General features: G+C 38.2%; 1 protein-coding gene across 1 annotated transcript in view; it reads left to right on the forward strand.

The window, feature by feature from the left end:
- mpped1 (metallophosphoesterase domain containing 1) overlaps positions 1–26,077 on the forward strand; it is a 78,723-nt gene that overhangs the window by 14,863 nt on the left and 37,783 nt on the right. The window contains exon 4 of the mRNA XM_023350297.1: positions 12,750–12,975. Coding sequence (XP_023206065.1) covers positions 12,750–12,975 — 226 coding nt within the window. The remainder of the gene's footprint in view (positions 1–12,749; positions 12,976–26,077) is intronic.

A 26,077-nucleotide genomic window follows, 5' to 3' on the forward strand; every position in this document is an offset into this window, starting at 1 on the left:
AGATGGAAAATGGAGCAAGAGAAATGAAATAACTCAGTTAAGTCACTCAAAGCAATAAGTTCAGAGAGAAAAACATATGAGAAGGTGGATGGAAAAGAGACAGACATCACAACAAGCTTGGCTAATTGCATGCAGCGAGGCTAATGCTTTATGCTACTTCCTTGCCTCCTTTTTCAAACATCAGAATTTGATCCAGCATGTATCACTGATGAGGTGAGACAGAAGCTAAATGTACAGTGAAGTTATACAATGTTTTTAATCATAGTAGTGCTGTGTTGTGAAAAGATGACACCTTAGAAGAGGCTTTGTATATTATAATGGTCTACAGTTACTGATAAATTTGATTTATAGAGAAAGTAGAACACTACATGACATTGTAATGTTGCATATACCTTAGTAGATGTTTTGATATGACAATTTTGGAGTAACAACCCCCTGCTTTCACATCTGGAGGTCACTGGGTTTGGTCTTGGTCACAATAGCTGTACTGTAAAACTGCTGCTTTGATTGTCAAATACTATGAACTCTAATCAGCAGTCACCTGACTGTGTGCTGTGGAATGGGACATTGTTTTAAATAGATGCAGAAAACTGTAACTTTTGTCGGTAAGGGAGAAGATTTTCATTTTCTCCAGGAATACTTTTGGTTTTTGACAACATGAGATGTTATGGTTGTTGTCGCTGTTTTCTACTGTTTCATTTTGTTCTATTAAGAACTCGGTCCTTCAATTCCTTCACCATCACCCAAACTGGTCTGTGCCCCATGCAGGTTTTGGCAGTTTAAAGCCACAAGTGGATGTTTATTTCCCTTAGTAGCAGCGAGTAACGAGACACTCTGTCATTATGTCATTTCATTTTCAGGATGACCAACCAGGGTTCGTCTTTTTGCACAGAATATCTTTTTTATTGAACATTTGTGATGCAACTTTGTAATGGAGTTGTACTTAGATAGAACTTACTTTAAAAGTTATCTTTTGCAAGTCTTTTTCAGTTTTTAAAGTTTTAAATATTCCACATATTGTTGTGTTCTTATAGTTCTGGACTACAGGTGATCAGCTTATCATTTAAAGCTATATCTCAGAAATTTAAAACATTAGTGAAATTGGAATTTATTTCAGAGTGACATAACCATTTCAAGCATTTATTTCAAATAATCAAATCAGATACTTTTTTGAGAATTCTTGTGAAGAAAACTGAATTTTACTTTTTCATTAGCTGTAAGCCACAATCATTTCAATTTATAGAAATAAATATTTCAGTGTTTAAGAGTAAATTCAGTTCACTCTTTACATAAAATTAGTTTATTGAGATGCATCTACAGTTTTCTTTTCAGGCCAGGCCTGCAGTGCTAAAAACCCTCCATAAAAATGTTGTTAAATTGGCAGAATTTGTAACTCATTATCATAAAAGTAGCAGTTAAACAGTGTGTGTTGCATTTAAGCACAAGTTATTTGGTGTACAATCAATAAGGAGCAACTATCATTTTGCATTTTGGTGCAAATTCCATCCCAAGAGAGCTGCAGGGCATTCTGTGTGAGATTGTGTCTGTTTCGCTCTTTTTTTCATTTGCCACTTGCTGTCCATTCATTTTCTGTTTAGTGGCGTTCAGACCAACAACTTCTGCCCCTTTCCCCCTGGCTCTGTGTGGCTGGACTTCGCTCCTCTCCACACAGAACCTGAACCTGTTGTGTTTCCATTAGGAGGCTGATGGCTGAGGTTCTGGCTCGAAGGCCCGTCTCCAGCTGCTGCAGTGGTTCTCTGTTAACTGTTACTGTGTGCAAGAGCTACTTCATGGTGGTTTTGGGGGAATGCTTGTGCATTTGAACAGCTGATTTATTATTACAGAGCAGGTGTAGTTCAGTTGAGTTGTAAATAGTAAATACTAAAACTATACTTCCTGCAGGTAAAACTATACTTGGGTTTTACCTTCTCCTTCCTTTGTGGTTCTAAATATTATACTAGTCCCTCTTGAGTTTCATGAACCATACAGGTAACATCAGTCTGTTCACATCAAACTTCAGTCCTGCTCAAAAAGCCAGCAGTGGGCCAGAAAACCAGTAATGGAAATGCTTGCAAAGTGGTGTCTGGCTCCTCATTGGGCGAGAGGTGGGACACACAGAGACACAACCATCCACAGTTAGAGATCCCCAACAGTTATGTTTTTGGGCTGCTGCAGGAAGCTGGAGTACCTGGAGAAAACCGACAGATGTCCTGGGATTCTAGAATAGCTCCTCCAGGCTGCTGGTGAGAGGGATGTCTGGTGAGAGGGATGTCTGGGTCTATCAGCTGATGGATGGATGGATGGATGGATGGATGGATGGATGGATGGATGGATAGATTTGCATTACTCTGATAAGAAGAATATTTATTCAGTCCAATGATCTGGAGATGTTTAAAGGCTTTGAAAGGTGAAATGAAGTGAAACTGTGGGTGTGACTATGACAGTCTCCTGCCAGTTTACACATTTAACCTCAGTTATTGTGAAAATATTAGTGTAGCTTTGGAATAATACAGAATCGTGGCACAGTTTCCCACAATTAGTTTCACTATCCTCCTCTTAGATGTGACTCTACTTTCTGGCTGGAGGCTGCAGGGTTCACAGCCTTTAGCATCTTATTTAAAGCCTGCTCTGTTCTGTTCTGTTGAATAATAAATGAGCAGAGACTGTGATGCAATCATCATTCAGGCATTTTAAATGCAAGTAAGTATGGGTTGTTGCTCTTTTCTGGTCAGAAAAGGGAGAGAGATCTTTCTCTGCATATCTTGGCCTCTCCATCTCCACTTTGGGTTTTACACTCTTTTACTCTGTTTCCTCATATCTCTACTTCTGTTTAGCTTCTTTAACTTTCCTCGGTTTTCTGCTGTATTGCTTCCTTTAGCTCTGTAACAGTGAGGGCATTAAACTTTTATGCTGTCTTTTTATGGTATGTTGTACTCCTCTTCTGCCTCCCTCCTTTTCTTCCTGCCCTTGTCACACATCTATCTCTCCTTAGTTTGCCATTTTCTTGTTCCTATTCTTGGGTTTCCCTCCTCACCTAGGTCTGCACTTATGTCTGCACTTCTATTCTCCATTTGTCTTCATTTCTAATTTCTCTCTCTACTTACTTCCTCCCTGTTAAATTTAAATCAGCGTACTTGAAAAAACTTCATCCGACTGTAGATTTAGCCAGCCATTTTGCATTTGTCCCTCGGGGCTTTTGTTTGTTCTGTTTGCATTTGTACAAATCTGTGCTACTTTAATCTACTGTATGTGCATAAGGGAAGGAAAAAGATTCAATTGGCTGTGAAGTGCTTACAGAAACATTTTCACTATTTTTTTTTTTGTAAGTACTGAAATTTGTATTCATAGTTCAGGAAACATTTATAGGCAGAGGAGTTTCCAAGAAAAACATTTCCAACATGATGAACATACATATCTTTCCTTGTTTTTAGTTTTTCTGTTGCAGAGTCCTCTCTGAGTCAGGATAATTAATGTACAGTACAGACTAAAAGTTTGGACACACCTTCTAATTCAATGGGTTTTCTTTATTTCCATGACTATTTATAAGGCAAGAAATCCCACTTATTAACCTGACAGGGCACACCTATGAAGTGAAAACCATTTCAGGTGACGACCTCTTGAAGCTCATCAAGAAAATACAGTGTGTAAAGTAGTAATCACAGCAAAAGGTTGCTACTTTGAAAAAACTAGAATATAAGGGGTATTTTCAGTTGTTTTACACTTTTTTGTTTAGTGCATATTTCCACATGTGTTATTCATAGTTTTGATGCCTTCAGTGTGAATCTACTATGTCAATAGTCATGAAAATAAAGGAAACTCATTGAATTAAAAGGTGTGTCCAAACCTTTGGTCTGTACTGTATGTTTTATAATAAATGTTTCTTTCACACTCTTTGTCAAGGAGAGGGAGGCCTTTTACAACCCCAGGTCAAACTGCTGGAGACTTTAACAAGGAGCAGATGAAGGAAGTCAGCAGCACTGCAGCTTGTCTTAGTGTAGACAAGACACAAGTAGATGATTTCACTTAGTGTGGCGCTGTATTTGATAAAAAATTAAGGGATTCACCTTGGAGCCAAATGTATATCATGACTTCTTAGTGAAGGAGCAGGATGTGAAACCCCAAAACAACTACTTTTGCTGATAAACTGTCAAAAACAAGTTGTTTAGGGTTCTGTCTTTATGTTTATGTGCAAAGTTTGACATTTTTGTGCAGTTTGTTTAGTTTGTCTAAAACCGTCTCACTTCTGGCCTCTCCAGTCAAACAGTTCTACACTGACTAAACGGGCAGTTTAGTCAAACAGTTGAATTTCTTCTTGTTCTAGTACGACTTGGTGATGATAAAATCTAAATTTGCTCTAATTAGTTTTGAAGAACAAATAGTTGAACAGAATTCTGCAAAGTGGCTCAGAGTAAACGAGTTGTTGTTTAACACTGATTTAAGTTGACATAATAGAAACCAAAACTCAGGCCTGGGGTGGATGGCTTGTTGCCAAGTACCTTTAATTCATCAGCATTCATCAGATGCCCACGCTGCTTGTTGTGAAAGTTGCAGCTTAATCTTCCACCACATTATCCTGGAGGCGACGTTTGTCACACCGAACAAGGAAGTGGAGCAGACAGAATAAAAGAGAGAGATGGAATGCCAGAGAGCCAGAGAGGAGACAGACCACCTACGAGGATGTTTGATGATGCGCTGTATCTGTCTTTGTCACTGCCTCTGTGTGAGCGTCTCTGGATGTGCCCGTGTGCGAAATGCATTATGTTTGCTGTGGACGTTGTGAAGTGTTAGGAAGTTCTGCTGGACTCAGATAAAATAATGCTTTTGGATGCGTGGCGCAGTAGGTGGTGTTTGTGTGTGGCTCCTCATAATTACTGGCTGTCTTTGTTTTGGCTCTGCTTACTCAATTATGTGTGTGTTTATGTGGGTGTGATGGAACCTGCAGTGTGCGGGTGGTGCATTAAATGAAATGTGTATGAAGTTTGAGTTGAGGTGGAAAGGCAAAAGTTCTTTTATCTTCCTTCATTGTGTACCTTTATCTTGCATATCTTCTTTGTTTCTATTTCATATGATATATTACTTTTTTTGCCCAGTCAGTCTTTCATCTCTGTGTTTCTCTCACACTGTCATGAAACCACCACTGAGTGTGTAATTTATCTGTCGCTGAACATCAGTTGTGTTTTGTCTGAAGCTTCACTTTGAATCCAACTGTTCTTTTTATTCTGGCTAACATTGTGCCGCGGGTTCAAAACCTTACACAGTTCTACACGTAAAGAGAGTGTTCAGAGTCAGACAGACAGTGACAGAGATGGCAATAATGAAAGGAGTTGAATAATCAAATTCATCTAATGTATGTATACAGTGGACTCGTGGTACAGGAGGGGGTTTGGGACCACAACCACAAAGCTGAAATCCACAAATACTTGAGACATCATAGACATGTATTATACACTAATATGCATTGAGATAATGAGAAGTATAAGATGACATGAACCAAACAGGTAAAGTGGCAGTGATAAATGTTGGTTAAAGGTGATGATCTAGCTGCGCAGTCCAATGAATGCAGAGAAGTTGTATCTCTTCCTCTTACTTCCTTCACCAGCTGCTCTTTTTCAGGAGGTTTTGCAGAGTTCTTCTTCATGGGTATTTCAGCTTCTGAAGCTGCATTTTCTTTCAAATGTTTTGGATATTTTTAACAAAAAGGAAAAACAGTCTGCGAATAGGCAAATTTTCTATGAATAACTCAGAGCTAAAGAAAAATCTTCGAAAATGTGAGTCTAGGCTGGGGTTCACTGTGTATGTGTCACAGCATCAGCCCACTGCAGCAGAGACCTCCAGATCTATGAAGGTCTGCCAAGGAATGTGGCACAAAACCATCAGTACATGATCATTTAAGTCCTGGATGCTGTGAAGTGGAACTTCTGTAGTTCACTCTCATTTGTCCAGATGTTGGACTACATTATGGTTGGGACTCACTCTGCCCTCTCCAGCTGACCCTGGTCCTCCCTCTGAGGGCCACATGTCCTTATTCACAAAGACATTAATGATACAAAATTGAAAAATAACTGCTTGTTAACTATTACAAGAACAGTTATTTATTGGGTAGTTAACATTTGTCTAGTAATAATCTACTACTCTGTTAGGAATCCAGCCATTACCTACTAGTGGGTTATTTATAAAATTAACAAGGAACAAATGAAATACTACTAGCTGACAATAACTAGAACATTTCTGAAGAAATTTAAGAGTCAGGCGTGTGATTCTGGACCGAATCAGAGGTTCTGATTAGGAGTCAGTGGGCCTCAGGTCAGAGAGTAAAAGCCTAAACAAAGTAAATTAACATATAGTTCATTAATTATTAGATGAATAAGATTTGGTTCCAGTGAGTTTCTGCATAACGTAACATTTTTCCGGATTATTATTTTTTGGTTGTGAAGTCTTTCCAGCATTACGGAGCTCCTATGGTTCTGGAATGTTAGAACACACCAGTGTTGTATAAAGTACTGAAATCTCAGAGTCAAGTAAAAGTACAAGTACCTCTCCAAAATATGACTTTGGTAAAAGTCGAAGTCACTGACTGAAATGTTACTTGAGTTAAAGTCTTAAAGTATCTGAAACTTCTTGTACTTAAGTATGGAAATTACTTTAAAAATTTATGTACTCAAGTAATGTAATGAAAAGTACAAGTAAAAAGTAAAACAAAGCAAATGCAGTTTGAATGACATTTTTTTATATTTTGGTAAACTTGTCAAATACACTTAAAATAATGTACCCAACCAAGTGCAGGCAAAATTAAACCTGCTAATAGATATACCTGCAGGCATCATTTAGTTAAGAAAATTAAGTGCTTTACCTATAGCACAAGGTTAACTTAACCTGCTTTACAACTGAACCAGCTTCTTAGTATACCCTCCAGGACAGAAAATACAAAGTTTTTGTAAGCCTTAAGTTTTCCCTTCAAGTAAGGTCAGTGCTGAAAATGAGAAAAATAAATAGTACAGAAAATGCGGCCAACATGAAGAAAAAGATCTGTTACGATTACTCTACTTCACAAATCAGTGAATCAGTCAATGCTACAGTCAGTAGGTGGTGCACACAACTGGTCATTATGCAAAAGAAAAAAAGAATTGGGAGGGAAATGCAGCTTATTGGCATCTGTAAACCTGGTTTTGAACTTGCATGCCTTTCCTATATTCGTTAAATTTTGTCTAAATTGCTATCGCTATGGCTTCTGTCCCCCCTTGAACAGAGGAGTCTAGGTAGCCTGCTACAGTCAACATTAGGCCTAAGCTAAATACACCACGTGTGGAACTGAAACAATGCCAAACAAAGTTCATTTATGGTCAAGATTTCACAATACAGTAGTGCCTAGTGACCAAGCTATAGTTACTGAAACAGGAGGATTATAACCATTTCATAAGACGTTACCTCGATGTGTTTCTTCAAGTTGGACGGGGAGTTTTTGTAAGATAGAATTTCCACATCTTCGCGCAGGAATAACATAAACTGCATGCGGTATGACGAATCTTTAACACCCACGAAAGAGTGTATTGTGTTTAAATAAGGCCATGGGCTCTCATCACCAGCTGGTGGTTCCCCTGGAGCCGTGTCCGACGTAGTTGCAGGCTGCTGCTGATTGTGAGACTTGCTTTGTGTTTAATGGGAGAAGCGAAACAGGTGTATCCTATTGGTGGTGATGAACACGCCCAGGCAGGTAGTTCTACCGACTTTGTTCGGTAGCCTGTTTGCTACTTGCTACTTGCTAATCAGTAGGTGGGGTCAAAACACTTGCGTTTCTCTCTCTCGCTTTTTTGTAACGAGTAACTAAACCACACATTGAAAATGTATCGGAGTAAAAGTACGCAATTAAGTTCGGAAATATAGTGAAGTAAAAGTGAAAGTCATCAAAAATTTTCATACTCCAGGAAAGTATGAAGTACTCCAAAATATACTTAAGTAAAGTAGTGAAGTATTTTTACTTCGTTACTATACAACACTGGAACACACTGACCATCATCAGTGTGTTCTAACATTGACGGTTTCAAATGTTCTGGATATTTTTAACAACAAAAAATAAGAGAGTCTGTTACGACCCAGCTCAGCCAGGGGGAAGGAGAAGAAACATTAAAGAAACCTAGATGTTAAAGGTTTATCAATTTAGGGTTTATTGTTTGGGTTTAACAAAATAAAAAGTTAAAAAACAACTACAATCAAAAGTTAGGGTCTTTTAACCAAAAAATACTAAATAAAACAATACCCACAAAACAACCAGAGTTGTAAGCCAATGATCTTAATCAAACAAAACTGGACTAAAACCTAAGGTTAAACAAAAAACAACAAAATTCTAGTAGGAGTCAGGCTACTATAAGCTTACATACAAAGCCCCCACAGGGACGATCAAAGGTAACAAAGATTTACAAAAGCTCACAAAAAGACAGTGCTGTGTACAGAAGTCAACAAACACCCATCAAAGTGGCAAGCTGTCTGAACAAAGAATCAGCCATACTTCTCCCAGGAAGTCTTGGGTTTAAATAAGGATGCCTCATCAGGGATTGGTGGAGCTGATAATTGGTGAGCCAATCAGCTCTGCTGTAGGCCTCAGGGAGTGGCACAGGAGGATGAGGGCTGCATCCATTTCCTAGTGGAGTCAATTTGGTTGGAAAGCTGCAGATATACCGATACGGAAGAGAAAAAGAAAACATACAAGGCCACTGGCCGTAACAGAGTCTGACTAAGAGACAGAGTGTTCTTGACATTTAAGTAGCCTCAAAGTATTCAAGTAATATTCATCCATCCATCCATTTTCTAACACCCTTGTCCCTAGTGGGATCGGGAGGGGTGCTGGTGCCCATCTCCAGCTAACATTCCGGGCAAGAGGAGGGGTACATCCTGGACAGGTCGCCAGTCTGTCGCAGGGCAACACAGAGACATGCAGGACAAACAACCATGCACACACACACTCACACCTAGGGAGATTTTCTGGAGTCAAATGCTATTGATTTTCTAAATAGTTTCAAAGGATTTTGATAAAACTGATTTAAATTAATGATGTAACAAATAGAGAAAGAAGACAGGATGAAGGTTTGAAAGAACCTGAGTTTTCTTTTCGTCTTACTTCAGAGGAAAGTTTGAGTGCTGCCACTTCCTTATTTATTAACTCCTATGGAAACAAATTTCAGACTGGCAGGAAGTATTTGGCCCTTATTTTTATGCAACTGCACACACTCCCAGAATTCCCAGACTTACACTGTTATTAAGTTATTTGGCAAGATGTTTTGGCTACTGCTTTTTAATATCGACATGCACACACACACACATGCACACTTTGGAATTAACTGTTGGCAGGCTGGATTTTTTGCCTTTCTTTGGGAATCTATGTGTGCACATACACACGTCAGAGCACACACATGCACACACACACAATGGGCAATAATCCGCCTGTACATGTGGGAGCTTTGGCCAGACCAGGGATTTTCCTCTTCAAAGAGCAGACCACCCATAGCAGCGACAGAACAATGATGGCCGTGCTCCGGAAGATTTCCTGTGGGTGCAGTTAGAGCCCACACACATCTAGCTAGCTCCATGCATACAGACGATCTCAGGCATCTACATATACAACACACAAAGATTACGCATGGACACAAAATCATAAACATACCTGGAGGCTGCATAGTGTAGCTGAAAGGTAGTTTACCTGGAAACCACCAGGTAGAATTAGTGGCAGGATGTCACAGACTTGATTTTGAACGTTTGCAGCAGAAGGGAAGGGCATGCAGCAACACAACGGACAATACAGAAACAGGACTGAAAAATGACAAGGAGAAACTAGATGGTTGAAGGGATAAAAAGCTTTCATTTAAGACCGAATGATTTCCGCAATGTGGAAAAATCAGACAGAATCACAAAATTCACCAAACAAAATGGAAATCAAAACATGTAGAATTTATTGATAGTGGTGATTTGAAGACCTTATGTGGTTTCTGTAGTATTTTGGCCACTGCAGCTCCTGTACATTTCGTCACCTGGTCCACACAGAAATAAAAGGTGAGCCATAGTGAAAAAACTGAAGAAAAAAAAACTTGAGGCTTAGCGCAGCGTTAGCAATGTACGTGAATGAACCACCATGGGAGGAAAGTTAAAGTTAAAGTTGCTCCATGTATGTGAACTGTCAAAGATTATTTTTGTGAAATGAGAAATTCTGACTAAACTTCAGTTACTTCTTCACTGGCCACATCACAAAGGCTAAGTGTGTCTAAGTCTTACTACTCACAGTGAACAGCAGCAGTCTTCCAGTCTAAATTAAACCCACCCTTCTGTCCACGGTACTGGACAGACTGTTTTATGTTGTTATTAATTAAAAAATAACTATTCAAAGACGATGGAGTAGAATAGTCTCATCATAACATGCAGAACATCTCACTTTATTTTTTAGCCTCCAAAAAAAGTAACTAATAGAAGGATAAAAAAAATCTTTGCATAAATTAAAGAAATAATACTTTGAACTAACCTAAAAAACCTCTCATTTGTTACAGCTGTATTTATTAGTTTTGATTATTTGATCAAAACACCCTTTTCATCCATCCATCCATTACCATACACTCTTATCTCTAAATGGGGCCACGAGGGCAGCTGGTGCCTATCTCCAGTGGACAACGGGTTAGAGGCAGGGTCGCCATGGGCAGGTCACCAATCCATCACAGGACAACACAGATACAAACAGTACAAACAACCATGTACACACTCATGTCAAGGAGAATTTAGAGATCAGTCAACCTGACAGTCATGTTTTTGGACTGTGGGAGGAAGCCGGAGAACCTGGAGAGAACCCAGGACCTTCTTGCTGCAAGGCAACAGTGCCTTCGTAACATATACTGTATGCTACCAATAGGAGCCGCCACTGTGCAGCTGCTCTATATTTTCATTTAAAATAAATAAAAAAAATATTTATTTTTCCAGAATCAGACGTGAACATTTATCTCTACAAACTTCACAAACATACATTTTATTCTTTAACATAAACAAAAGCTATAGTGTTACAGAAGTTTAAATTTAGATTTTGTATCAAAATCTAAATTTTGACTGTGTTTATTCCTAGAAATAAAGATAATTTTTCATGTAAAAGGTCAAAATTATTATGGTGTATTTCTAAAGCAAATGCTCCTTTTCATGTACCAGAAAATACAAAATAAGACACTAAAGTCTTCAGTGCTATTTCCAACATACACCACATAAGGAAAATAAAACAATACAATAAATGTGGCAGACCTGTTTTAACAAAAAAAAAAAAAAAATCAGATCACGGTGTTTTGATTTCTCTTAATTTAAAGTCTGTTCCTTCCCTATACAATTTACAGTACAATTGAAACCAAAGTTCTCCAACGAATGTAGATGTTTTTAGACAAAAAGGAATCAGAAAATGAGTTTGCTGTGCATTGGTTTTGTGTATCCATTTGCCTTTGGGAAAGTGCAGCCCCTTGTTTATGGGGATTTTTTTCTGTGTCTTTGTGACAACTAAACACAAGCCCTTTCTCCAAACAAATGGCAGTTATGTATGAAGAGGCGTTGTCCCAGGCCCAAACCGTAGAAATGGCTTCTCTTTGACAGCTGCTTTCATCTTGTTATTATTCCTCCTTCACACTCAAGGATTTTTGGGCTTCCCAAAGTATTTCTTTTGCCGTCTCCTTCCTCTCCCTCCCTCTGTCCTTCCACTGGCACTGAGCTGTGATTGGCTGTTATGACAGACTTGTCGCCTGGCTGTCAGCTTCCTCTGAAGCTGACTTTAATTACTCCTTTTCACTAACATGACATGTTCATGAACAGATGCATGCAAACTTGTGCACACATTGGAAAGTCACTCACAAATAGGCCCGCTGATACACAAACTGGCGCGTTGAGCAGCACACTGTGCTGTGCTGGCAGTAATAATGGAATAAGAATGGTGATTGAACTCTCTGCCAGCCAAACTACCTCACACAGCAGACCTCCAGATGTTTGTCAATGTTGACTCTGTTTCTTTAGTCAAGCTTTGAAAACGTCATTTGAAATTGTGAAGGCACAGACACTGCTGGACTTGATGAGCTCAGATCAATGTGGCACCCTGCTGTGCCAAGCATTGAATAGCCAATTAAAGCCATTGAAAAGGAGGAGAGGATGAAGAAGTGAGGGTTTGATTAGAGGAAGATGATGAAAGAAGATGGAGTAAAAATCCAGCAGTGGTTGCTCTAGCCTGTAAATGTTTAATATTGTGCATCATAAAAGTGACAGTGACATTCTGCTTTCCTTTATTCTCCTTTCTGTTTTCAGAGGGACGCATTCAGCTTTGCTTGCATTAACAAAAGATAGCAGTGCACTGGGTTGAGACCTTGACTGATTGAGGAAATCTAAGACAGATGTACAGATTTACTAGGATTAGCGAGGAAAACAACAAGTCACATGTCACTTGTCACATGTAAATTTTAAACCATCTGAGAGGGGTTTCACATGGTCCGCAGTTTCTTCCTCCGCTGTGCTTCCTTCTGTCTTCATCTCTTTCTCCTCTCTTCCTACATTCCTCTTCGTTCCCTGATTTCATACTTTTTTTCTCCCATGTGCATTTCCTTCATTATGCTTATTTATTTATTATCATAATGTATTTATTGCAATTTCCACATATCTGCCTGGCCACTTCTTAACTTATTGTGTCCTTCTTTTTTAACCTTGCATCTGTCCTCTTTGGTCATTCATCCCTCTAATATTTCTCTCTTCTAACCCAGGTACTCTGCCCTACGACATCAAAATAGTGATTGCTGGGAACCATGAGTTGACCTTTGACCAGGAGTTCATGGCAGACCTCATTAAACAGGACTTCTACTACTTCCCTTCAGCCTCCAAGCTGAAGCCTGAGAATTATGAGAATGTCCAGTCGCTGCTCACCAACTGCATCTACCTGCAGGACTCTGAGGTCACTGTGCGAGGCTTCAGGATCTATGGTTCTCCATGGTGAGTGACTACAGCTCTCTACACAAGTCAACAAGTCTGAAATGTGTAACATGGGATCTCTGTCCTGCTTGGCTGCCATGCTGAGAATGAGACAAAGAATGTGACGCGATGAGGGTGGAGGATTACTTGGTTGAGAGAGTGAGTCCACAGCCAAGTTCACAATTGAAACCAAGCATAAAATTAAGAGCATGTGTAGACAGTTTCTTTTTATTTTGATTTAATTACAAATCAGTGTAGTATATTTACATATACTACATATAATCATTTATTGATTGGGTTCATTATTTTAGACATTTCATTTTACTCAAGTTTAAGACATTTATGAAAATGTTGCTGTTCTGTTCGGTAGATGTCCTTCTATGCTCAACTGATTGCATAAAATGTTTTAAAAAAGAAGAGCTCTCTTTTACCTTTGGCCTGGCTTTTCTCCCAGGCACCCTGTGTTTCTACATCAACAACATGAATGTTTGTGTTTGGTCCTTTATGTGGGCGTGTGTGTTTGTGTGTGATACAGGATTATTGAGTTGGTATAATAGCAGTTTTTCCTAAGCAGTTCTTAAGCTGGTGTATAGTGAGCTGGACAGTGCAGCAGAGAGCTGGGAGTCAGAGTGAGAAGATGGAAAACAGACGGGGAATGAATTCCAGGACCGGACTGGACCGGACTCAAGAAGTTAGAGCAGGGTCTAAACATGGAAGATCTTCTGTTCACCACCTGGTCACCACCTGGTTGCTGATGGTCCTACATGTTGCTGAAACCTCACAAGTCACAATTTTCACAATGATCAGAACACCTGCAGCACCACCATCTTCCCTCCCTACCACTACAACAGCCACCTCCACCCATCTGCCTGTGTGTCTGTTCAGTCACACCTGTATGGAGTTGTGTTAGCTATTTAGCGACGGTTAGCCTGTGAATGAACCAGAAGACTTCTGGAACAACAGAAGATTAAAGAAGATTAAATGTTAAGCTAAAGTAACACAAATAATGAGATGATGTGATTTTAGACATAGTGAACCTTTTAAAATTATGCTGTGAAATGTGTGACATATTAAATGCTGACATGAAGTGGTTGAATCCTGAAGACTTAAGTAATTCTGTCATTTTTCCGACATGTTTTGTTTCCCATAAATATTAAGAACAATTATTTTTCCTCTGCATATTTAGCATCTGAAACTATAGGCATGAGCCTCCTCAGGCTATGATGATGCAATAGTTGCACTAAAATGTAAAACAAAAACATACTTAAGGATATAATTGCTTTGATTTTAAATAGTAATATGGGAGATCAATGGCTTTGATTTTAAATAGTAATATGGGAGATCAATGGCAAGTGACTGGACAAGATTAACATTTATGCTTTTAATGTAATTTATTGACACTCATTAATTATATTAGTCATTGTGAATAGAGCACAGAGAAAAGAAAAACTAAAGTTAAAATGAAAACATAAGACAATCTCCTTAAGAAAAACTGTATATGCAGTGCTGTAGTTCAGTCCTTATATACTTTCCACCTCCATGCTGAGAAAAAAAAATCCACAATGGTGTTAAGGAAGAGTAGAGTAAGAGGAACTTCATCAGCATCCTCTTGTGGGTCACAAACCATATCCTGATGATGTTGGAGTGATGAGAACTGCCACATGCCTGCTGCCTCTTCTTCTGTTTGCCTCCTGACATCTCTTCTTCTCTCTGGGTCTCTGCCTAAGTCCTTGTCAGCTTTTTTCTGCCAAAAAGTGATTTATACCCATTTTCCGTCCAATGAAATGTAATTTCTACCTGAAATGACTTTATTTCACTCAAATGGATTACAGGATATATGTATAAGGTTAATAAATATGTAAAACAGTAAAATGTGCTTCTCAGTTCCCTTCTGTGTTTTCATGTAGGCTCACATAGGCAGGTAGAAAATACATACAAATGTCCACAGCATTTGAACAGCAACAAAAGTAGGCCTTACAGATTCTGAGCACCAAATTGTAGTTTGTAAGTAGTTGACCGAGATTTCTTGTAAAGCTGTCTTTAAATGTAAGGGATACTGGACTTTTGTTTGGCTGGTGGGCATAGCATTAAGGAGCAATGCTATGCCCAAACATTAATGCAAAAACATGACTCGATTTCATCTACTTAACTATAAAAGCCTAGAAGAAATTATTAATTAATTAAGCTCAAGTTCCTGCTGTCTTGATATCTACCCATATGTTTTCTTAAGAGAGTCCTGCCAGTCATTGCAAATGATCTGAGTCAAATAGTTAACTCATTCCTCTCATCAGGTGTTTTCATGAGTAGGAAAGTGTTTACATTTGCAGATGATGCAGTTATGGTTAGTCTGCTGAACAGCGATGAGGTCTGTGGGGGAGGATTTGAACATGTGGTGCGAAGCTCACCTTTACCTGCACACAGAAAAACAAAGGCAGTGGATTTTATGAAATCTGCTCACTCTCTCAGACAAGAATTATATTTTAAGCTGGTGAAAGAATATATATCCAGGTAGACATCACATGATGAAATTTTATTCTAACTTGAAAGCATTTCTTAAAAACTATTGCCACTGTATTTTCTTAGGAAGTTGGAGGTTTTTGTTGATAGAAAAATACTGAGTCCTTTAAGTCAGTCCTTTACTGAATTAGTTTGAACATTTTCTATCATGGCCTAGTTTGGAAATATCTGAAAACACTAGAGCCAAAGACATACCCAGATACCCAGATAATGCATTCCCGTGTCCTGACAATTTAGTGATGCTATATTAATGTGCATATTGATGCCATCCGTATAGTAAAGCTGCATTGATGAGCAGTCTGATGCACAGGAGGCCTTTTAGGTTCTGTTTTACTGCTAAATCATGATATTTATACCAACAATATTTAGCTAAAGTGATGCGATTAAAGTGATTAAATCTGACCATGTACATATTGTGAGAATAATACATATCTCTGGTCTAAGACAATTTTGTTTTTTACTCTAAACAATAATAAAAAAAACTATTTGTACACATTAACACTATCATTTGTTGGAAAATATTTTTGAAACCTAACCTGTTACTCGGAAATGTAATTATATTTTCTCTGAAATTGCATTATCCATTCTCTGAGTGCCACAGATCTGGGCTCTTCAGTATATTAGAAATGTGTCCTACTCATAATTTAGCAACTTAGATTCGCGGAAACATGGCTGTTCCTCGACAAATGACATCTGAGTCATTAATAATAATGAGCTGCATGGCAGGGACATACAGTTTCACACATTCTTTTGTGAGACCAAACACAGAAATGAGTATGCATGTCTCATTCTGTGCAGTTATTTCATTAGCAGCCTGTTAACCTCACACCTATGTCTTATGATAAGAAGAAGAAAAAAGTCATTATCTTTGCTTAAAGAAAATTTTCCCTCCGGTATGAATTTATGTGAACCTTAAAAGAATATAGAGCTACTTCCCCATCAAGAACCAGCTTCTAAAAAAATATTCCAGTAGAAATGAAAAAAAGTTAAAGTGGCAGTATTATGTATTTTCTAGGCACATAGTGAAATTTCATAGCACAATCAAGTAACTATGTTACCTTCAAATGTTATAAAAATGCAATATGTATTAAATATGACTTAAAAGAAATTTGGCTTTGTAATTTAACGCTTTGAAATTGGGCTTCTGTCTTTTTAAGAAACTCCTGCTCTTTCTGAAACTCCACCTTCAGGAAGCCATTTACAACATGACTCCTCTATTAACCCTTTAGCAACGTTTTACCAGGTTGAACTGAGAAGTAGATCCTATGAGTTTAACAGATGTGCAGCTCCACCAGGTGTTTGCTAATTGCTTCTGTCTAGTCTGTGCTAGGGTTCAGCTTCCCAGATCCTATGATATTCCATTTTTTCATTTTTCAAATTCTGTGACAAATAAAACCTTGCCAATCCTGACCTTGGTCTGGGTCAGGATTGAAATGCTCTGACAGCAACTTGTGTATTAGAACTTTGTAGATGCTCAAAATGAGTTTATTTATTGTCTTTCTCTTTGAATATGCTTCCAAGATCCTTGAAAATAGGAAATTCTCAGTCAGCTGATTTAGAGGACATGAATGATGTCCATATGTGTTCATAGTCTCATATACTGTATATGAAAAGTAAAAGAAAACAGTCCATTTGTTGATTGGGGATATGAGTGACTGGAGAGGCAGAGCTGGAGATTCTGTTTTCCTTTTTAAATGAAAACAGTGAAAATGTGCGTTCCCCACTGCTCCACGAGAAATAATTAAGGATGGAGATGCAAAAGACTTCTTAATTAGATTTTTTAATTATTGAGGATTCACTTCTTCTTCTATAGTGTCCCAATTAAGAAAGCTCATCAAAAACTAAAGAGATGAAGAGAGACTGTTTTTCTTTCTTGTTCCTCCTCCTTTCTGTCTTGTCCCCTTCTCCTCCTCCTTCTCTTATTCCTCCACTCTTTCATTTTACATAAACAGACTACCTGCATTCTGTCTGATGGCCTGTCTGCACTGATGAGCAGGAAATAGAGGGGATTCTTTCCAGCTTTAATTAACTTGTTTTTTTTCATGGGTATGGTTAAAATAAAGAGAGAGGAGAGTAGGGGGATGGGAGAGGGACTGAGGAGAAGTAATGGTTGCATGAAAGTGTTTCCTTTAATGATAATGAGTCTAACGATGGTAGTGATGGCATCAACATTAAACTGTTTCTCTTTTTAGATGTTCATTTTAGACTCTTGCTGACCAAACTTTCCCAGAAAAAACAGTGAATGCTGGGAATTATACAGGACTCTTTCAGTTTATCTTGGAATTTGGAATGATATCAGATTAACAGTTTCTCATAGTGAAAAGCTCAACACATAAGCTTAAAATTTGAAAATGTCACTTTCATTGGTGTGGAGTGTCCTATTCCCAGTGTCTCTAGCTATAGTCACAATACTGTTTCTGTAGTTTCCATGGCAACTGTGTGGTCTATAAGTCTACATCTGCTTTTCTGAAGACTGTTGGCATTTTTGTAGCATAAATAAAGACTTATTGATCAATTGCTAACGAAATGTGTACACAAACTCTAACTGTCACACCTTTATCTTTGCATCAGCCATCTTGGATGTTGTGGACGGGGTAGCTCAGAAACATCCAACATTCTGAGCTGGAATTCCAGCTTCTGAAACCATTCAGTCTCATTACTTCTGTGTATAAATAGAACTAATGGGAATGTGCTGCAGGCCGCATGGCAGAGTAGTTGGTAATGATGCCGTAGATGTTTTGCTGGTTCTCTGAGTTGGGACATTCCCAGTTTGTTCCCACAAACTTGTTACAAGATTATCTACAGTTTGTGATGCATGTTGCATGTATGCATTTGTAATGTTTAATTTGGTCTGTATTGTACAGCTACAATAATGAAGGAGTGGACAATATTAATATGAGGATACACAGGTATCCTCATACAAAAAGACAAAAAAAAGTACCTTGATTCATTTCAAAGTAAACATTAACAGGTTTTAATGTAGTTATATAATTTTTATTAAAGCATAAATACCTATTTATATTTATGCATTCGACTAATTTTCAAGCTAATATAAAACAACCTTTGGCTATTTTTGATGGTAAATTAAATGTCAAACATTTTCAACATAACTTTCCATATATTTTAAAAGATTAAAAGATAGTGCTCAAATCTTCATATAACAATGTAAACCTAATGACAAACAGTCCAGGTTTGTCATTACAGCGATGCAGAGTTAAAGTTGACCCACATGTTTTGGGATTTGATGAGAAAATGTTTTTCTCCAAGCCTTCAGACTTGGCCCTCACTTGGGGTGAAAAACTTGAGACTAGACCTCTTCTGGTTCTGCTCTGCATCCAGAACCAGAACCGAACATGGAGAACCAGCATTCAGCTTTTGTGCACCACAAATCTGGAACAAACTGCAAAACAGCTGAAACACTGAGTTCCTTTAAATCTAGACTAATAACGACTTGTTTGGAGTTGCTTTTAAATGGAACACTGACCAGTGTATTTCATGTGTATTGATGATTTTATGATGACATTTGACTAAATGTAGTGTTTGTTACTAGTTTCACAATTGGTGACTGTATAACCTGTTTATGATGTTTCTGCTAATAAACTTTGAACTCCCATGTTGCTGAAATATGTTATCCAAATAGACTTGATTGAAACTTGTTTGATAGGCATGGAGTCATCAATACACTTGCGACTAGATGTGGAGGCAAGTCAAGACTTGACACTAGACTTGAACTCCATCTTTGGCTCCATTTCTTCATTTCTTCCACTTTCATTTCATATCCTTCTGCCTATGAAATCTTTATAAAAGAGACTTCGAACCATGAACATCAATAAATGCGCATGGAAGAAAAAAAACAAAAATATTCTTTTTTTACCCGTTCTCCTCACCCTCTCATGGCTCTTTCTTCACCTCCTCCTTCCTTATTCTGTTTTCCAACTCCTCTTCCATTTCATCTTTATCTTTCTCCTAAGTGCCGCCAGTCTGCCAGCCTGTTGCCGAATAAACAGTGCTGGAAAGCAGGAAGAGCAGACAGGAGGACGTTTTAGTGAGTCGTTTCCCTGGAGGGGTTTCTCTTTAAATTACCTGCTAAATGGCCTCAAGGGGCTGAGCTTTAACATGCGTGGGTGTGCATGTCAGCATTTGTGTGTGCTTTTGTGTTATGGCCCGCTATGGGGCATTTTCCTCTATTTCACACATGACTTCACTCCCCAAGGCATGTGGCACTGTTGATGGGGGAAGGAAAGGAATTAAAACGATTCTGTCCTTATGTTCCTCTGTACCTCCCCTTCCTGCTGCTACATGCACGACACACACTCTGTCTCACACACATGAAGACGCAGTGACGTTCATTAACCGTGTAACTACCCAGACCCAAAGTAACCATAATGTTGGTGCCCTAAACCGAACGCCTGATCAGCAGTGATTCAGAACCACACAACTAAAAGAAACAAGATCCCTTGGAAACCGTCTTGTATTCTGTACAAGACCTACATGACCTACAATGACATGTAGGTCATTGTATTTATCACAAGGTGCTGTATATTGTGAGACAAAGCTTACTACATTAGCTTGTCACACTGCATATTACTTAGCTTTGTCCTGTGCAAGTTTTCATATTACAGTGATAATTTACAACTAATAATCTATACAGTACATAATATGAGTTTGGATAAATAGATTTTGTTAATTTCAGTCACTTTCATGCATATATTTAATAATAATGATCTAAAAACTTCAGTCACTGTGACTCCTGGTATTTGTTGGGGTTAATGACCACAGCTCCTCTTGAGTGGCTGAAATCCATATATACTTGAGACTTCCTCTACAGCTGCTCATTTAAAAGGTTCAAACACCAAATATACCTTGCTATGCTTGCTAACTGGACAGAGTTCGTCTCCATGGGTCACTCTTAATCAGATTCACACACAGTCACCTGTGGTGTTCCTCATGGCACAGTCCTTGTTCCCATCTTCTTCATCCTTTACCTCCTACACCTTGGTCAGGCCATCAGCCTGGTCTGAATAGCTTTCTAGTTCCTAGTGTCTTCAGTTATACAAATTATTCTATGAAACTCTGAATTTTTTGTAATCTTTCTTCTTAATAATCTTAAATTCTAATTCCTTCAGCTTGCACAAATACTGTAGCCTTAGGAGGAATTGGGATGAACAACCTCTAGTGATCATCATTCATTTTCACTGAATCCTCAAATCCCCTCAATTTTTAGTGCTTCTTACTCAGCTATACTGTGGGGAATTTGATGCTGGATTTGAAAAAAATACTGTTAAAATTATTTTTAAAAACCTCTACGGCATTCCTTATGTGTTTTCTGTTCAGTTTCAATTTGAAGTGACTTGTCTTTTCAGTGAGATGGATGGCTGTGTACTATGAGTTTATGAATTATTGTGACTATAAAATTACAAGTATCGCTGCTGTTTTGCAACTTTTTGCATGCCACCTTGACCTCTGACATTTTTCCTTTATGTTAGGAGAAGCTTTCATGAGATGATGTGATGGTGAAACCTTATGATGTCATGTGAAGAAGGATTTTGGGATTAATTCCTCTGATATTTTGGTGATGTACAGCAGGCAGAGAACCGCTGACTAAACTAAAAACCATTAAACCTACTGAAGAATTAACTTCCCTGAATTCCTTAAAGGACCGTACATCGAATTTGCTTGAACTTTGGTCTGGACTCACTGACAAGCACCTCAGTTTTCCAGAGTCACATTGAAAATAAATTTTTTATTGTCTTCTAACTGTTTGAGCTCATTTGTTTGCTTTAGGATTTTTAGTATGATGCATCCAATATTAGGCCGTTTTCTGGAGTGTCTTATTTAGTTCTAACAACACAAAAAATATTTTACCATCTATCTTCAACTTGTTAGCACCTGTAGGTGTAGGTGTTGCAGCTCCTCCAAAGTAACTATGGATTTCTTGGCTGTTTTTGTGACTAATGGTGTCCTTGCTAGCGATGAAAGGTTCTATGTGTTGTAGGTTTGCAGTGGGTCCATCCTCTCTTCTTGTTCAGAAGAAGAATTGATCAGCGCTCTGGGATGCTATTGCAGAACCTAAAATGTGTTCAACTTTCCTTCCAACATTCTCCCTGACCTGTCTGGTCTAGTCCTTGGTCTTCATGGTGTTGCTTGTTCTCTAGGCAAGTGGAAATGTGATTTGTCTAGGAATACACATGCTTTACAGATTTAAATTTGTAGATATATAATCTATATGAAACCATATTTTTCTTCTGCTTCATAGTCACATGCTAACTGTGTTTATTGTCCTTAAAATGGTTCTAATGTAATGAATGTGAAAAACGTCAGGGGTTGTACATACGTTTATAAAACAATGGCAGATTATGGGGCTTTGAGATAAAGACAAAAATTTTGGGGCCATTGTGATGAATTCTACTATAAACTGTCTGCTGTTTGAATATCAGAGCTTAATCTTCAGGAAGACGTCACGCTCTTTGTGGATTACTGGTTCATCCTATTCACTCTTCTTTTTTTAAAGGTTGTTTTGGGTTCTATTGGCCGTTATTTGAGAGGTAACAACAGGAAACTGGATTGTAAGAAAGGGAGAAGACATGCAGCAAAGGTCAAGTCACACTCGTCTTACTGAAGCACTTATGTTATAATTTTATCCAGTATGTTGTTATTATTATTATTATTATTATTTGTTATCATTTGTGTGAACCTACATATCTACTGTTACACTCAAATTCCCTCTATAAAGTTCTGTTCTGCAACAGAACAGAACTTTAGTTTGTTGGTTTGCATGCTGTCTAATAGAGAAGGATTTGCCCATGGAGAACAAAAATAAGTAGATAATGAAATGTTTGTTTCCGGGTGGAGACTGTAGGAGAAGCCCCGGCTCCTCCCTGGAGGTCGCTCAGCCAGCAGTTTGCCCCATCTGCCATGTTAGCACCAGGGATACACTTCCTGTCTCCACCTGTCCTGGAAGATGGAGATGGAGCTCCCTGCCTCTGCCTCACCTTCCACCCCCAACATTTTATCCACTTCCCTTCCACAAGCCGCTGGCTCTGGCTGAATTGGCTAATCTCCATGATTCATATACAGAATTATAGGCAACTGAGTAGGGGAGGAATTAGGCAAGGAGAAGGCCTGGGGAGGGATGGGGCAGGAGGGGCAGTTAAATTTTGTGGGTTTTTTTCTCTACCTTTCTCTTCCTCTCTCCCTCCCCTCCGTTCCCTCTCTACAAGCAGAGAACTTTGAAATAATTTGCGTCTCATGGGTTTTTTACACATTCTAATTTCCAACTAAATGGGACATCTGTTTGAGAGAAGAAAGATTTGCCATGGTTGCCAAGGCAACTATCACTGTGAAAAGAAGGAAAGGGGGGAGTGGGTTGTGAGAGAGGGAAAAAAATGCAACTGCTTTTACAGACAAAATTAGACTTTGGTGAAATGTTATCCTTGCATGACAGCAGCAGTCGCTCCCTGTTTTTTTCTTTTTTATTTTCATCTTTGCTCATTCCACTTTTTCTCTATTTATCAACTCTTTGCTTGTCATATTTCACACCTTTTCTTTGGCTTTGCTTCCTGTTCCCTGATTGCCCCTAATCTTCATGTTGCGTCATGAAGGATCTACCATAGACCTACAGTTAGAGTCCAAAAGCCTCTCTGCTGCAGCTCCTCTGTCCTTCTCTAATATGTCTGTTATTCATGTGTACTACAGTGTGGCTAAATGCAAGATAAATTAACTGGACATATACAGAAAAAAGACAAATGGTGTCTGCATGGAATAACTACACACCCCTGTTGAAATCTGAGGTTATTGAGGCATTAATATGACACCAAGATCAATTATTTATGATTTTTTCCCCCTATCTCTTTTATATCCTGCAATTCAACAAAAACAACAATGAAATCCTGTTCAGGGAAAAATGTAAAAATTTAAACTAATAACTTTGTTGCTCCTGAATCTTCCATCAACTCATTATATTTTAATTGTTCTACTTTGCAAACATTCTACAACTCTATCAAATTGTGAGGACATCTCTTGATTTTTCTTCTGTGAAGTCACTCTTTGGATAATGTGTATGTTTGCTTGGACTGATCTTTATAGCAGATACTTGAAGGTTTTAGTCCCAAACTGAATGCTCTTTAGAATTGATCATAAATCCTTCCACCTTGAAACAAACCCCAATTCTATTCCAATGAAAGTAAACCCTGATCATAATGATACCACCACCATGTTTAGCTGTGAGTGTAGGGTTCTTGTTAGTGATGCATAGTGTTTCTGTGTTAAACATACAGTGAAAAAAATACCTCTTTGGATGAACATAAAAAAATTATGGAAAGGATTTCCACCTGATTACTTTGCTTGATTTCAGCACCATGTAATTGTGTTACTCCTATTGAAAGCAAATGTGTTAGGTCAACTTAATTTAAGATTATTCCAATGTAAAGCAATTGTGTTGGCTCAACTTGTTACTATGGTTATTCTATGGGTGATGCTAAATCAAACGTGTTGGCTCAACTTAATATATTGTGGTTATGCTTATTTAAATAAAATGAGTTGGCTCAACTTAATTTATTATGGTTATTCTAATTTAGACCAAATGTGTTGGCTCAACTTAAATTATGGTTATGCTATGGTTGATTCTAATTCAAATGTGTTGGCTCAACTTAATATATGATGGTTATTATAAGTTAAGTCAAATGAGTTGGTTCAACTTCATTCATTATGGTTATTCAAATTTAAATGAAATGTGTTGGCTAAACTTATGTTTTAAGGTTCATTTAACTCATTTACCATAGTTTTACCTAGTGTAATGTAATAGAGCCAGCCCAACTAATTTGCAATGTTTTGGACTAAATCATTGATTTTACTTGATTAAGATGAATGCAAATTTAGTTGAAACAAGTTAAAACTTATTTTACAGTGGTACCTTCACACTACTCAATGACATTGGTCCAACTCATGACAATTAAGTTAGCTCAACAAATATGCTTCATTCTGACAGAAAGCTATTTAATCGTGTGGAAATCCTTTCCATGTTTTAATTACGTTAATTCAAAGACATTTTTTTAAGTGTTAGTCAATCAAATGTTTTAAGGAAGCACTGGGTGAAAGGGTAGAAAGTACACTCAACAATTAGAAAAGGTACAACAGAATTGTATTTTCGACATAGTTATACATTGTCTTTTTACACAGCACAAAACACAGCTGAGTTGGACATTGAAATAAAAAACAACAAAAAAAGGGTTACAGTTTTGATTTTCCAGCCAATTCTTCACAACATAAAACGTGCCAGTATATTTGCTAAACTTAGAGAACTGTAACAATTTAAATGTTTTCTACTGCAGACTTTAAACACTGATTTTCCATATGAAATTTCCCTCAACTTATCAAGTTTCTCAGCGGGACAGTTTTATATTGAGAACTTGTGCTTTCTTTGATAAGTTCTTTCCATCCATTTTCATAATTATTTTCTGTAGCACTTCAAAGAGCTCTTGAGGGTAGCTCAAGTTTAGTGCGTAGATTAGCCCCAGCAGCATCACTATTGCAAACAATACACTCCCCAAGCTGTTCATAACCTCCACCCCCTCCAGGACAATCCCAACATCCAGATGCGCATCGGCAGCCTCTGCACCCTCTGGTCGAATGACAAAGATTCCGAGGAAAGTCTTGGCTATGGCTATTTCTGCACCTCCATCAACGTCCTATGGGAGTTAGGGTAGGGTATTGGGGGGGAGAGAATTCACATGTAATTAAATAAATAATTAACACTGATATTGATTGAGTGACTCATGGACCTTAGTTGTTTAAAGTATTTTACCAACTCTTATAACCTCTATTGTAAACACAAAGAGAATTTAACATACCATGTACTCTTTCACCAGCTTCTCTGGATCTTCATTTAGGTACGCACACAGACCTTTGAGAATGCACTCTCGTCTGACTTCAGCAGTGTCCTCCTAAATATGCAGATCAAAAAACAATGAGAACAATCTCAAAACTCCAGCAGTATAGGTTCCACAAAGCTTATGTTTCCTGCAAGAAGTACCCAAAGGATTGCAAACCTCAATATCATCTATGTATAAACGTAACAAAAGCCTCATCTCATCACCTGACAGAAAACTGTTTTGCTGGAAGTGTGAACCATCCTGAGGAGAACTGTAGGTATGATGTTCACCACTCACCCTTTTACTCTGCTGGACGCTATGGTTTTCATTTGCCTTGTCCACAACATCTTTTTTTAATATCTGCTGCAAAGACTTCAGTATAGGCACATACTGAAAACTTTTGTTTTCATTGGCATCAAGAACATATTCAATGGGTTCTACAACATTCAAGCTTTCCTTATAATACTTGTTGCGGAGATAAGTTGAGCTTAGGGGAGCCCCCTTCTCTATGGCTTTGAACAATGCGTTAGAAGTGAAGAGAGCAGTGGCTACTTCTGTTACTACAGACCTATCAGATGTTAGTCTATGTTTCTTAAATACCCCTTCAAGAATGTCAATTGATAGGGGGAATGTTACTGAACTCAAGTAGTGCAGTTCCTCTAAAAGCTCGTCAATTTGTTTGCCTGCCACATGTGCACAATGTTCCAACTTCAGCAATGCTGCTGCAAAGTTCTTCT

This window comes from Xiphophorus maculatus, chromosome 17 (assembly GCF_002775205.1).
Source record: "Xiphophorus maculatus strain JP 163 A chromosome 17, X_maculatus-5.0-male, whole genome shotgun sequence".
Taxonomy (NCBI): Eukaryota; Metazoa; Chordata; class Actinopteri; order Cyprinodontiformes; family Poeciliidae; genus Xiphophorus; species Xiphophorus maculatus.